The following is a 13446-nucleotide window of genomic DNA, read 5'->3' as shown; positions in this document are numbered from 1 at the left end:
TAGTTTCAGAGTAAATTACTACTGCACTTATTCAACTGGACTAGGGAGGTTAGTCTTGTAACTGCACGAAGTAGAATTATATGATTTTGCTCGCCGATTTATACAGAACAGAGGCGTAGAACAGAGATGTAAAATGGGAATACAGTTTTGCGTGATGTGCTTGGAGATTGCACAAATATGCCCACAAGGGAAAAAAAAAAAAATGCAGTCCAAAATGGCAGTGCGCAGCGGCATGCATCAGAGGAGTACCCGCTTCGAACATGGATATTTAGACAAGTTCCCGCTCAGAAAAGATACCTGTCAAGTGAAGCGCCAGAGATTAACATAGCTTACATATTTAAAATGCCATATACAAGACCTGCGCATCGTTGAGCGCTGAACTCAAGACAAAAACAAAACCGAAACCGCATTGCAAAAATCGCACAAAATATGTATTGGTTGTGTCATCGTGGATGTTGCAAGTTGCATTGCTTCATGCCATCAATACCGTTTTTATTTTGAAAAAGTTTATTCAGTTTTTGTGTTTTGTTGCTTTTTAAAATGTTTTCTTTAAATTATTGAGTACGCAACTGCGGCTTACCGCTTCTCGGCCGATTCCACATAATTCGACGCAAAGAAACATGGGTGACTCGTCGGCAGCAGAAGGTGAGAAACCTGACGATTTTTTTTTATCATTAGGCTGTCACTTTAGCATTTCGACATCACTTGAGGCTTGGGAATGACAGGGCATGCTAGGGACTCGCGTTTGGTTTACAGTTTGTAAGAGGTGTGTTTCGGTGTATGCCGGGAATATTTTTTAGGAGGCGAGCTTTTGGTTTGAGTGTAGCGTGCGCATCTAATCTCATTTATGTTCTGCTACACGTCATTGCAGCCATACGATGCGCATGTTGTCGAGCGTGCCTTGGGCGCCGACAGTGCGGAATGTGCTACCCAGTGCGTTTTGATGCGCCTTGCGAATACTAGCCACGTGTGATTCTATTCTCGTCCCGAGTTCAATGAAGTTCACCGCAGTAATCGCCATATGCTCCTGGCGTTAAAAGGCTGGCGTACACTGAGAGCGTGATCGCAACTGCTAATAGCGGCCTTTGTATTCTGAACCTTGGCTGATTGATCGCCACAAGTGGCTTGAAAAATGATGTATTGATCGCCGCTTGTCGCAACGAAGACGTGTCCCTTTTGTCATCCCGGTGTTTTAAATGTCACATTAACTGTACTCTTCAACTTCGAGGCAGCAAACTTTGCACGGCTGGGCTGCTGGATTACTAGACGGAATTCTTCGCTCGTGGAAACAAGCAAATGCTTCGTCTCCTGAAGTTCGCGTCACGAGTGTAGCATGGTATTGAATTCGCCCGTAATGTATAGCAGGTCAGTTCTAGAAGAAAAACTGGAGACGTTTGTTGCAGCTTAGTTTCAACCAGCTTAGTGAAACTTGTGACATGGCTTATACATTCCTAACATTGTATATTGGTGCTTGGAGATGGCATGACTGCACAAAGAACTGGTATGCTACCTGTTGTCAACCATTTCGTCATCATCATGTCCATCACTTCCCAATGAAGCGTTATATAAAGTCCTAACCTGCTGTAGATTATCATATGTCCTTAAGCTGTCCTAAAGCAAGACTTTAATTTATCATGCTTAACAAGCTTGTGAGGTGGTGTAAGCTGTATGTTCATTGCTTCACTTAATATATGTCGCTTTTGGGCACGAAAGAACACAAAAGGATAAACATATGCGCGACTTCATCTCAGCAGGTTGCATCATATCTTGGTAAACCTACTACCCTAAAATCGCAAGCAAGTGCCCCCCTACGGCTAAGGATAATCTGACTAAAGAGGGGAGGGCCCTTGCTCGGTCATGGATCGACATTCAAGATGCGGTAGAAGAGCTGCTAGGAACGAAATGCAGACTCTTGCTTCATACGAAGTGTTTTATTGAATGTGTGCCTATTCACTGCTTTCATTAGTCCTTGTCAGTCAAATAAAAACAGTGACAGAAACAGTGAAAATGTTTGGAGGGCAGAATGGGACACGTATTTCAAATCTCCCAAAGAGCTGAGGGGTGTGCTTGCCTGGGAGTTTACATTAGTTGTACATAGTTTTTTCAGTGAAGTGAGTGGTGCATTTGAGCTCATGATTTCCTGCCTGGGTAGCATTTTTGAACATGCTTTGTTCTTGTTGTTTTATTTTTAATTTTGCCATGTTACTAACTATATTGGTTGTGTAAAATATGCAGAAGCAACTTTAGAGCAAGTGAAGCAGGTCTTAAAGTATTCTGTGAACTGCTGAATAAAGCAAACTTTTTCAGGGCCGTTTATGCTAGTGTTAAAATTGGGTGCACCAGCAGAAATGGTTCCTCAAAATAGTTGTCCTGGTCAGCAGATAGTTGGGGTGCTATAAAAGTTTCTTTTGTTCCTCATTTTGGCTGTGGTCTACATTACATGCCACTCTTGTAGAAATTGCATTTGTGAATTTTGTCACAAAAATGGTGTGAAATCTGCTGCCATGTCACAGGTCAATAGTTGACATTTTGCAACATCACTCGGCCCTAACTGCATTAGTGAAGGTACAGCTTCAACATGTTTCATCATATGCCGGTGACCTTTAGAGCTTCTGTTGTGTGTGTCTGTAGCTTGCTTTATGTCATCAGGGCTAACACTAAACATTATGCAGCCTAGAACTCAAGCTTAGAACACAGCTGTGAGCATTGTATTCACAAAATTTAGACTTTATAGTAGAATGCGAGCTTCTAGAATCATAGTCAAAAAAGAGAGAATTGTAAGAGAAGACTTAGACTTGAAGTAACAAGCAGCCATCAGACCAGAAATTTCACTGATAAAGACAAGTTGCCTTCTAGAAATGTTGCTACAGCATCGTTTTATCACTCATCAGTTTCTCATTGCTTCCTGATGTGGCACTTCTTCTGGATGCCCCTGTACATGTGTTGAACACATCACTTGCGCAGAAGAACAATATTATAGACACATGGGCAAACTCTTTATTGATAATAAAAGAGTGCAGGCTCAGTATAGAGCACTATACTCAGGAACAACTTTTAATGGCAGTGCTGTGAAATCTACAGAACCAGAATTCAATGCCTGCTAGTGCACCAAGAAATGATACTTAACTTTACCTATAATTTTCTCAGTTTCGTCACTCAAATAAGTACTACATTACTTATTTTGAGACTTGAACAGTTCTGGAATATAGTAGGTAAAATGAAAATATTATTCACTCTACAAAAATGTCTTCTATTTTTTTTTCATTTTCTAGACAACACCACATTTTCTGCATGCCTGTTTTCCAAAGCAAACATTGTGTCCTTGACATGTGTTGGTCCATGGGCAACTGCAGAATCGCCATTTACTTCTCGTTGTATCGCCGTCGGGGCACCATCCGACAGAGACAATGGGCGCGTTAGCGCCAGAGCGCTGTGAAGAACGTCACCCTTGGCCTAGAGTCGGGAGGGGGACTGTTTATTCAGAGAGCGCGCATTAGTGCGTAGCGCTGGTTCACAACACCGCGTGGCGCCATGTGACTCATCCCATCAAAACCAAAACTGATCAAAGGTGCATGAAATGCACGACACAATAGTTCTCTAGAAAAAATTGGGGGACCCTTAAGCTTCGCCTTTAAGGGTATAATGCGATAGCAATATTCTGTCCCTAGGGTGTACTTGAAACACTTGCAGCATGAAATCCTTTCAAAATTTGTATGCTCCCACTACGTGGCTTTAATAAAAATTCTGCATCCTAGTGGGGATCGAAACCAGGTCGTTTGCGTGGCAAGTGGGTGTTCTGCCACACAGCCATAGGTCTGCTTGTGAATACAGTGAAGATAACTTCATCTGCTTAGAAACACAGCAAAAGTAACTTTCATGCTTTACAAACACGCCCGTCCTGTATACATGCTTGCAGTGCAACATGAAGTATTGCAGTGATAATGTGTGGTACAAGCCTACATTGCCAATGGAATAGGCGTAGGAACCTTTGTGCCTTTTGTAGTGGGTGACCGGTTTTAAATCATGAAGTCATTATGATAATCACATGTTCTGATGCCCGATGGCAATGTTTCAGCTGCAAGCCTGTCGGCATCTGTTGACAAGGCGACAGGCGATGCCAAGGCGAACGGCCCAGCGTCAAGCGCCCTGAAGACTCTTACAAGCGTCTCGCTCACCGGTGACGGCAGCGGAAACTCGAGTGCAGAAGGTGGCGTGCTTGGCTCCGTGAACGGTAGTCCTGCAAAACGTCAGGATGCATCGGACTCGGAGAAGAGCCTTTCACTCCTCACAGCCAATGGCGAGGGAGACCAGTCCAAGACTGTATCGTCGCCGGAACACTTCTCTACCGCAGATGAAGGCGACATCGGCGAGGAAATGGCCGACCGTGACTCCGAAGATGACAGCTTTCTCTCAAGAGAGACGGGTAAAACTAACTTTCTAGGTATCGATATGTCAAACTAGGAATGTTCGTGAAGCCAATGTATCAACAAAAGGACCACAGATGCCTCCATCTTTCCTCCCTTGTACTGCTTTGTTTTGAACTCTTAATTAAGTGTATGACATGCATATCAGAAACAATGCTTAAGTTGGACTGTGGTTTAACTGTGTTACAGCTATTATGCAAGCAGCCTTGTGAAGTAGTGTGGCTGCACTCTTCACCATGGGGGGTTGTTGCACCAAGAAGGCGCAACAATCCCCCATGGTGCAGGAAGAATTCATATTCATGACACCCCAACAAGAAGATATTCATGTGCATTTTACTTTATGCAGAGCCATTTCGAGTTTTCGCACGCGTCAAAACTTTGCACGTTTTACGTGCACCGCACAGTCAAAATGGCGTCTTCGTCTTCAAGTGAGCCATCAGCTCTTCTTATGACTCGCCCAAGGAGCTTGTGACGAATTTTTCTCACAAATGACTCTTTATGCAGACGTGGCAGATTGTATGCAGTGTTATTATTCGAGCGTGGCCGTAATTTGAAACACTAGCCGAACTGGAATGCTTCGCGGAGGGTGTACATGTGCAATAGCCCGGCCCCCGCAGCTTTCCCTTTCACTGTCAAGAAATGTTGTCCGCAAGTATAGACGGCTGCATGTCTTTAGCGATAAAGAACAGTCAGCATTTTTTTTTCTTGACATTGCAGCATCAATAAAATCTACCCTCATCACTTTACTGTCGTCTAATAAAATGATACGAAAGTCCTTGAATTTACCTTTCACTGTTCTGGGTGCAGAAGATGTACAGTCCGAGACTGAATCGGAAGACGCCGGTGAAGGCTTGGAGCTAAGAAACCTTGACGGTGGCTCCTGGCACAGAATGGCTGTGAAGAGGGTTCGCAAGGAAAACCCTGAGCTCCCTGAAACCGTGACTGTGTTGAAGACGCAAGAAGGCTCCGTGGTATATCTTGTGGGGACAGCACACTTCAGCCTCGAAAGCCAGGAAGATGTGGCGAAAGTAGGTTTATGTCAGTCCTATAATGAGGCAGGCTGGTTAATTGAATATGGTTTGATGTAGGTTTTTGCATTGCATCAAAAGCGTTGTAGGCTGACTGAAACTAAGAACATTGTTTGAGATTACCTGAAATTGTCACTTATCTGAGGAATTTCTCTAGGCATAGTTCAATTGAACTCGAAAGAAATAATAAATTGAATGACTGTAAAATCTTAAAACAATAGATAACAGCAATTTTGCATCGGTCCTTCGTGTTAGCTACAGATTGTAGTTGTAGAGTGTATTCCTTGTCTTCAGAGTAGTTCTTAAATGCAGTTAAAAATAGCAGCTGCTCTTTGAAAGGTACCAATGATAGTGCTCAACGTTTAACAGTAAGGTCTGTTGCAAAGCATTAACTGTCACCTTGTTTCATGCATGGGCTCTTTTATTCCAGACAATCCAAGAGACTCAGCCAGATGTTCTTTTGATAGAACTCTGCAAGAGTCGCCTAAATATACTGTCCTTCAACGAGGAGGTTATTCTCAGGGAGTCCCAGAGCATGAACATGGAGAAAATGGTGACGACAATCAAGCAGGTTAGTGTCTGACTACTTTTATAGCAGCCAGTTGATCTAAAACAGCCTAGTTTTGTCTGGTTTGTTGTTTTGTTTTTCGATACACAGCTTGTTTTGATAATGCTATCACCTTTCTTCCATGCCCGGATCTCTTGATGCGGCATGAATAAGCAGTGTTAAAGAGGAGAATTCATATATACTGTCTAACCTTACGATAACATTAAAGTAGTTAAAGGAAAAATCATTTGTGTATATTCGTATTGTCTCTTGAAGTTCACAGCATAGGCTCCTATAATGACTGTTTTCATGTCGAGGCCACCACAATTTAATTTGTACTAATTCAGGTATTCTCTGGATTCCCAGAGAAGGCAAGCGGGTTAGGGGGAGACAGAAGGTTAGGTGGGCAGATGAGATTAGCAAGAGGTTTGCGGGTATAAATTGGCAGCAGCAAGCACAGGATCGGTTTAACTGGCGGAACATGGGAGAGGCTTTTGTCCTGCACTGGACGTAGTCAGGCTGATGATGGTGATGATGTTAAATTCAGGCATACATTTTAGAAAAGAGGCATGCCAACCTAGAACTTCCTTTCTGAAAGCACACATACAGCTCCTAATCTGAAGGAACCAATGAAGCAGTTACGAAAAGGGTAATGTTCGTTTTTGTAATGCAGGGCAGGCATAGATTTTCGTATGTGATTTCCTGCTTGTAGTCGGGGGGGAAGGGGGTTGGGGGGAGGTATTGGACCAAACGGCTAGGTTCTGTGTCATGTCTAACCATAGTTAAATTGCTAGGGGTACATTCTTCTCTATAGTACATATGGTGAGGCAACACACAGCACAGAGTTGGAAAAGTGATATATAGTGAAGGGCGTAGTTCTGAACAAGTTGTTTGCATCAGACAGTGAAGGTATGCTTCGGTCTGTACTTCGAAACTTCGAAGGAAGTAATGAGTATTGCGTGTGTAATAAGTGAATGTTGGAAGTACATGTACAGCTAATATAGTCAGTGGATAAGAGTAGTAGCAGTCTTGTTCTGAATGTCACACAAATGTGCAACAGTTTCTGTCCATGAATAGTATGTGCCTAAAACGCTCTCTCTTCTTCTCAGAACGGCCTCGTCCAGGGCATCATGTACATTCTCTTGCTCAGCATGTCTGCGCACCTTACACGACAACTAGGGATGGCACCCGGTGGAGAGTTTCGCAGGGCAGTGCAAGAGGCGAGTTTTTTGCACTTGCAACAGTGCTTTTTTTAGTGTTTATCTTTGACATGGTGCATGAAGCATTGTCCTGCGCACCAAACTAATGCTGCTGTCTGAGCCGTTATAGTGAGTAGACACTACTACCTAGAATTGGCTAGCATCAGCTGGCCAAATTCATGCTGCTGCGTTGACTGTTTTGTTCCCGGTTTTATTACTATCACTCGCTGTTCAACCTACTGTCAGCTATCAGTAGTTTTACACGATCGTGCTGGTTGAACTTTAGTAATAATTGCAACTGAGAATGAAATGAAATCACTTGTAATCTTTGTAACAGCATAGCATCACTCACCGTGATAATGTGGCAGCCAGTTTCGGGGCTTTTAAGCATGTAGCTGTTGGTTAGGTTCTCGTACTATGTGTCTGCATCAAGATGGGTGCAGAATAAAAGAACGTTCATGTGCTATGTGTTGGGTGCACACTAAGAAACTGATGTTGTGTCTATTGTCTGCGAATTGCTTTTGGATGTTAAACCTTTTAGTTCCAATGTATGCATAACCTGATGTTTTTTTTTTCTTTATCTAACTCTTCTCTTTTCCTGCACTTTTTTTCGTTCATTGCGCTCATTAGGCAGAGAAAGTGAAAGGCTGCCTGATCCACCTCGGAGATCGTCCATTGCAGATTACACTTCAGAGAGCATTGGCTGCACTGAGCATCTGGCAGAAGCTGCGCCTGGCCTGGCACATGATCACAGCCAAAGAGCCAATCAGGTAAGCAAACTGCTCTGCTTCTTTTAGATGTGAAGCAGCTTTTGAACAAGGCCTGTCCTCTGTCCTGCCATAGCCACACTTAGTACTTAGATGGCCCACTAGATGGCTCTGCAGTAGATCACTTGCTTCGCTTCACTCTAGCATGTGCTGTGGTATGAGTGGATATCACTAGCGGCACTGTGCTGCTCTGTATAATGCAAGTGCTTCCTCCTCTCTTTCTCGCACACACAATGTAGTAGTATGAATGAAGACATTAGCATGAGTGTGGTGGAGGCGAGGGCTTGCAAAGCAAATGCAGCACGGCTGCACCGCTAAGACCCAGAGGCGTGAAGCTGAAGCGAGGCATCAGTGCCAGCAAGCCAACCCTTGTGGTTTGTAGGGTCAACGGATCAACAGACGATATCACTAGCGGCACTGTGCTGCTCTGTATAATGCAAGTGCTTCCTCCTCTCTTTCTCGCACACACAATGTAGTAGTATAAATGAAGACATTAGCATGAGTGTGGTGGAGGCGAGGGCTTGCAAAGCAATTGCAGCACGGCTGCACCGCTAAGACCCAGAGGCGTGAAGCTGAAGCGAGGCATCAGTGCCAGCAAGCCAACCCTTGTGGTTTGTAGGGTCAACGGATCAACAGACGTTGTAGCTTGAGGTTGATACAGTCAAATACCTTTATAAGAGACAGTGATATAAGAGACACCAGTAAAATACAGGTTGTAAGAAAATGCATACAAGGTACCCTGTTTATAAGAGACATCTCATGTAATAAAAGACAAGAACTGCTGACCGGAGCATGCCTCTTATAAAAGGCTTCAACTGTAATTTACAAAACTCAACCATAAACGTCTGTGGTGATGAATAAACAGCACCTCTTTACAGAACTTTAAGTCGACCCATGGCTCCTTCGCATACAACTTTGAGTTCCCTTTACGGGTAGATGTGTGTGATTTTTTTTTACATTGAAAGCATCAAAGCCTCACATCACACCCCTCTTTTTATTGTGCTGTCTAAGATGGACATGTTTAGGTCCAGCGAATAATTTCCTTGCAATGCCTACTCTGGCATCTTCAGTGCTTTGCATTCTAGGCATGGCAAACTTTACGCTTGAACTTCTAATCACGAGCCTGTGGTTTCTGACCTGAACCTCACTATCCAGTGAGCTAGTGCTTCGAGCTGTTCTGTGTTTTGACAGCCTACAAATTTACCTCCACAATTGGTTACCTATCAGTTTGCTGTGAAAAAGCAGTCAGAATATTTCGAACAGGTACACTACTCGTTGATTGCATGTGATCAATGATACGGTCATAAAACTGCATCTTATGTGAAACTGGTGGATCGTACCGCCATTTCACAGCCACACGTGACGATCTTCTGGCTGCTTTTTCTGAGTTTTCGTGCAGGAAACATTGAAAGGCTCACCCATAATGTTGTGAACATATTTTTGGCTCATTGCAGCAAAGAGGAGGTTGAGCGCTGCAAGAAGCAAGACTTGCTGGAGGAAATGCTCGCCGAGATGACGGGCGAATTCCCTGCCCTGAGCAAAGTGTTCGTGAAAGAGCGGGACATTTTCCTAGCGTACTCTCTACGACTCGCTGCTAGCCCCATGCGTTGCATGAACAACCCCAGCGGTGAGTTGAGTGTTTCTTAAGATGCCTAAGTGCATGGTTCTTTTGCTGTAATTTGTTGGCCTGGCTTTCGACATAAAAACTGTTTTTCTTGAAACGCCACGGGTCTTCATATCAGTGGTGTTATGGAGAAGCAGACAACAGCAGTAAGATAAGAAACGAGTGAGCATAAGAAAATGCTTCTGGCAGTTTCACAGGTTCTATCCCTGGCTGTGTGACTGTAATGCAAGAACAATTGTGTATCATGCGGCAAGTGCACATCGAAGAGCCCCATGTAGTTCAATTTCATGTGTGGTTGTCCATACATAATTCTCTAACTAAATGTGCATTTTAGAGATATTAAGCACCATGAAGTGTTCTATAGTTTGAAACGACAAAACTGTCTGAGAACAATCAGTCGGATTTCAAAATAATGAGGACTCAATATTATGAAGTTACACTTGCAGCAGAAAACTTCATTATATCAGTATTATTATTGAAAGTGTGCAGAATGGTTACGGTGACTCTATGCCCCCCACTCTGGAAAGATGATAACTTAAAGGAATTGTCGGCGTTAAGTCTTACTTGTGCAGCTGTCAGTGGCCACCGTTTATGCATTTTCATGTAGCAGGTGCTACGCCAAAGTTCAGCTTTCCTATCAATAGTGCCGATCTTTCGCACCATAGCGTTACTTAGGCCACACTTTGTGACAACATGCCATTGTGTTTTGTTTGCCTGACTTATTTTTTGCTGCCTGCCGTCAACATTGTCACATGAAAGGTCATCTGCAAAAGGGTGGTTCATTCTCGAACAACATTTACCATTCTTTCATTTGTCATAGTGTGCATGCAATACACGAGGGTGCTACATTTCTTTCTTAAATTATGTAAAAATATAGCTTTTAATTGAGATAGAATAGGTATGATAAGGCAGTCGGCTACATTGTGGAATTCAAAAGATTGAGTTTAAGTAGCACAGCCGCTCTTTGGCTCTGTTAAATAAACTGTTTGCTACTTGGATGCGCAGGTGAGCAGCCGGTAGTTGTGGTTGGTGTCGTGGGCATCGGCCATGTTCCTGGCATAGTGGAGAACTGGGACAAGGTGTCCGACGTCGACATTCCTCCCATCATGAGGTAAGCCTTGCTCATGTTTTGATGTGACAATATTGTTATTTCAACATGATTTGACTATGGATAGTCTGATTGCAATGTACTAAACATGCATTCAAAAACCCAGGTAATCAGAACTGTAACCTCTCTTTTGTAGCTCCTGCATTGCTTTCAAATGTTAAACTTTATTAGTTGTCAGTTACTCACTCAGTCAATAAATATTACAAACAAACAGGTGAAAGCAGTTGTTTTGTTTTGTTCATTTCATCACGTTACTACATAAAGTGTGCTTGCACAGATATACATGGTGAGGTCATTTTTCTTTATTTGTGGATTTTCTAATCTCGAGAACAATAGTGTCTGAGAACTATGCTTCAGATGCAATGCAGCATTTTCGTCCTCAGATTTTCTTGTATTTCAATGACAGTAAGCTTACCCACTCTGTCATAAGAGGTCTTTAACAAAGCCAGCAGTAACGGCGGTTGGCACTCGTGCTGACATTGTTGTGGTTTCGCAGAACCTTCTAGGAATAAAGTGTGATCTAAAACACACTTTCAAAGAGGTTCACGCATGTTTGTATGTACATACATTGCCATCAACGTTTCCATTTCACTTCTCAATTTATTCCAGAATACCGGAGCCCTCACTACCGTCCAAGGTGCTAAAGCTCAGCATCAAGGCCTCCCTACTGTCGCTGGTCGTGTGGGGATGCTGGAAAGCACTGCCTCCCTCCATCACCCAAAAACCCATCGAATGGGTTGCTGCGTTATACCATCAATAGATATGTAAGGTCACTTTAAATGCAAAGGAAAAAAAATTATGATGGTAACTATCGAATGCAGATTCTTATCTGCTTTGAAGAAAAAAAAAGGCGTGCAAGAATGGTGCACCGTCTTGATTTTGTGTACCATCAGCCATTGACGATGGGGTCGAAGCGGAGAGTTGTTGTCAGAGACCTCTGGGTTTTTTCGCTGATCAAGACGAAAGTGAGGAAGCTACCACTACTAGATTATTTCTTGGGGATCCATACGTGCTCACAATCGTTCATGTGCATCACCAAATTTGCAGACCGCCTGCCCCGTTACAAAGCAGCACTTTCGGCCATGTTGGTGCTTTGTTAAGTCATTCAAATGGAAAATGCTTGTGATATGTCGCTATAGTGATCTTGTTTCCGTCGAGAATCGCTGTCCGTTGGTGGGTCTTTAGGATAAATGAGAAATGTGTCAGTTGTAGCATAATTTTCTTGCATTTTCCCTTTAGATAAAACTTGCTTTATTAGCTTCGTTTACCTTTTTTTGCACAGCCTGTTGCTGTTAAGTGTTTCAAAGCAGTCATAGGCAGCCACAGGTCTACACTCCGCCTCTTCCTCGCACTTTCTTGTTTTGACTTGCAGTACTTTTATGCATTTGCATGTATGTATGAGCTTGCGTTGTGCCTTCTACAGCACAAGTGGCCCGTCGTAAAGATTAAAGTGTATTGTATTTATTATTTGGTGGCGTCTTTTCTTTCACTTTAGAGAAACACTTGTCCAGGAACTTTGTAGTGCATCATTCTGACAACGCTAACGTGGCTTCTCTGTCACAAATTTACATTGTGTTGTTGTAGCTTAGCTTTCCAGAGCCACTGGGTGTCACAAGTAATGCTTGTACAATTGACAGTAGGTGAGATTAGAGGTGACAGTTACTGCTGTGTGATGGAGCTGTGGCAAAATGCATTTCTGTGGACAGCTCAACGTTTTGAACAGCCCAGAGACTCAGCTTTCAAAGAGGCTGTACATGTTCTTTGTAATTGAAAGAGAGGATAACCTTGTCATAATCACAAGGAGGAGAGACAAGGGAGAGAGAAAAATAAAGGAAAAGGCAGGGAGGTTAACTTGGTAATTGGTTTTCTACACTGCACAGATGTGGGGAAATATGGGTCTGTAAGGAGAGAAAATAAAGAGGGTCACTTAGGAAGAAGCCCTCTGGTATCTTATGAATCTGAGTGTGACTAAATCAAATCTATGTGTGACCCTACAAGAAATAAATGTTGAAGAGAACGTACTTTATGAATGTCCATGCATCTTGATTTGCATATTAACGATAATCAGACTAATTAACAAGGAGGCCCCGCCATCTAGGGGCTTTCATCATTTTCATTCCGAAGAGTGCCAAGCCCCCACTTCAAGTTTAGTGTAACTTAGAAGTGAGGCAGCTTGGGCTAGTTGGTATGGCATGACGATAGTTATAGCGCGAGAACAAAACGACGACACAGAGACAAGAAGGACACGAAAGACACGAGCGCTCGTGTCTTTCGTGTCCTTCTTGCGCTCGTGTCTTTCGTGTCCTTCTTGTCTCTGTGTCGTCGTTTTGTTCTCGCGCTATAACTATCGTCATCGTTAGTGTAGCGTTAGATTGCCGTTTCTCTCAGCATTCCTCAGCTATTTCATTGCTGTCCCGATTTCGCGCCTCATCGCCGTTATCATGAGATGCATGCCTAGGCAGAGTACATAAGCTACTTCATTGTGTAGCCACGCCGCAGTGGTCTAGTGGCTAAGGTACACGGCTGCTGACCCGCAGGTCACGGGATCGAATCCCGGCTGCGGCGACTGCATTGCCGGTGGAGGCGAAAATTTTGTAGGCCCGTGTGCTCAGATTTGGGTGCACGTTAAAGAACCCCAGGTGATCGAACTTTCCGGAGCTCTCCTCTACGGTGTCTCTCATAATCATATGCTGGTCTTGGCACGTTAAACCTCACATATCAATAAATCAACTTAATTGTGTTAAAAAGC

General features: G+C 43.4%; 1 protein-coding gene across 1 annotated transcript; it reads left to right on the top strand.

The window, feature by feature from the left end:
* Positions 1-505: 505 nt before the first annotated feature.
* LOC119174908 (traB domain-containing protein) lies at positions 506-12164 on the top strand. Its single transcript, XM_037426037.2, has 9 exons — positions 506-645; positions 4076-4423; positions 5232-5452; positions 5883-6023; positions 7109-7219; positions 7829-7968; positions 9420-9592; positions 10595-10700; positions 11307-12164. Exons 1-9 carry the CDS (start codon positions 621-623, stop codon positions 11455-11457), a joined length of 1416 nt encoding a protein of 471 aa, XP_037281934.2. The 5' UTR covers positions 506-620; the 3' UTR covers positions 11458-12164.
* Positions 12165-13446: the final 1282 nt, after the last annotated feature.

Source organism: Rhipicephalus microplus, chromosome 5 (assembly GCF_043290135.1).
Source record: "Rhipicephalus microplus isolate Deutch F79 chromosome 5, USDA_Rmic, whole genome shotgun sequence".
NCBI classification, from domain to species: domain Eukaryota; kingdom Metazoa; phylum Arthropoda; class Arachnida; order Ixodida; family Ixodidae; genus Rhipicephalus; species Rhipicephalus microplus.
Note: the sequence above shows the minus strand (reverse complement) of the source record. Positions and strands in the feature narration are given on the sequence as shown.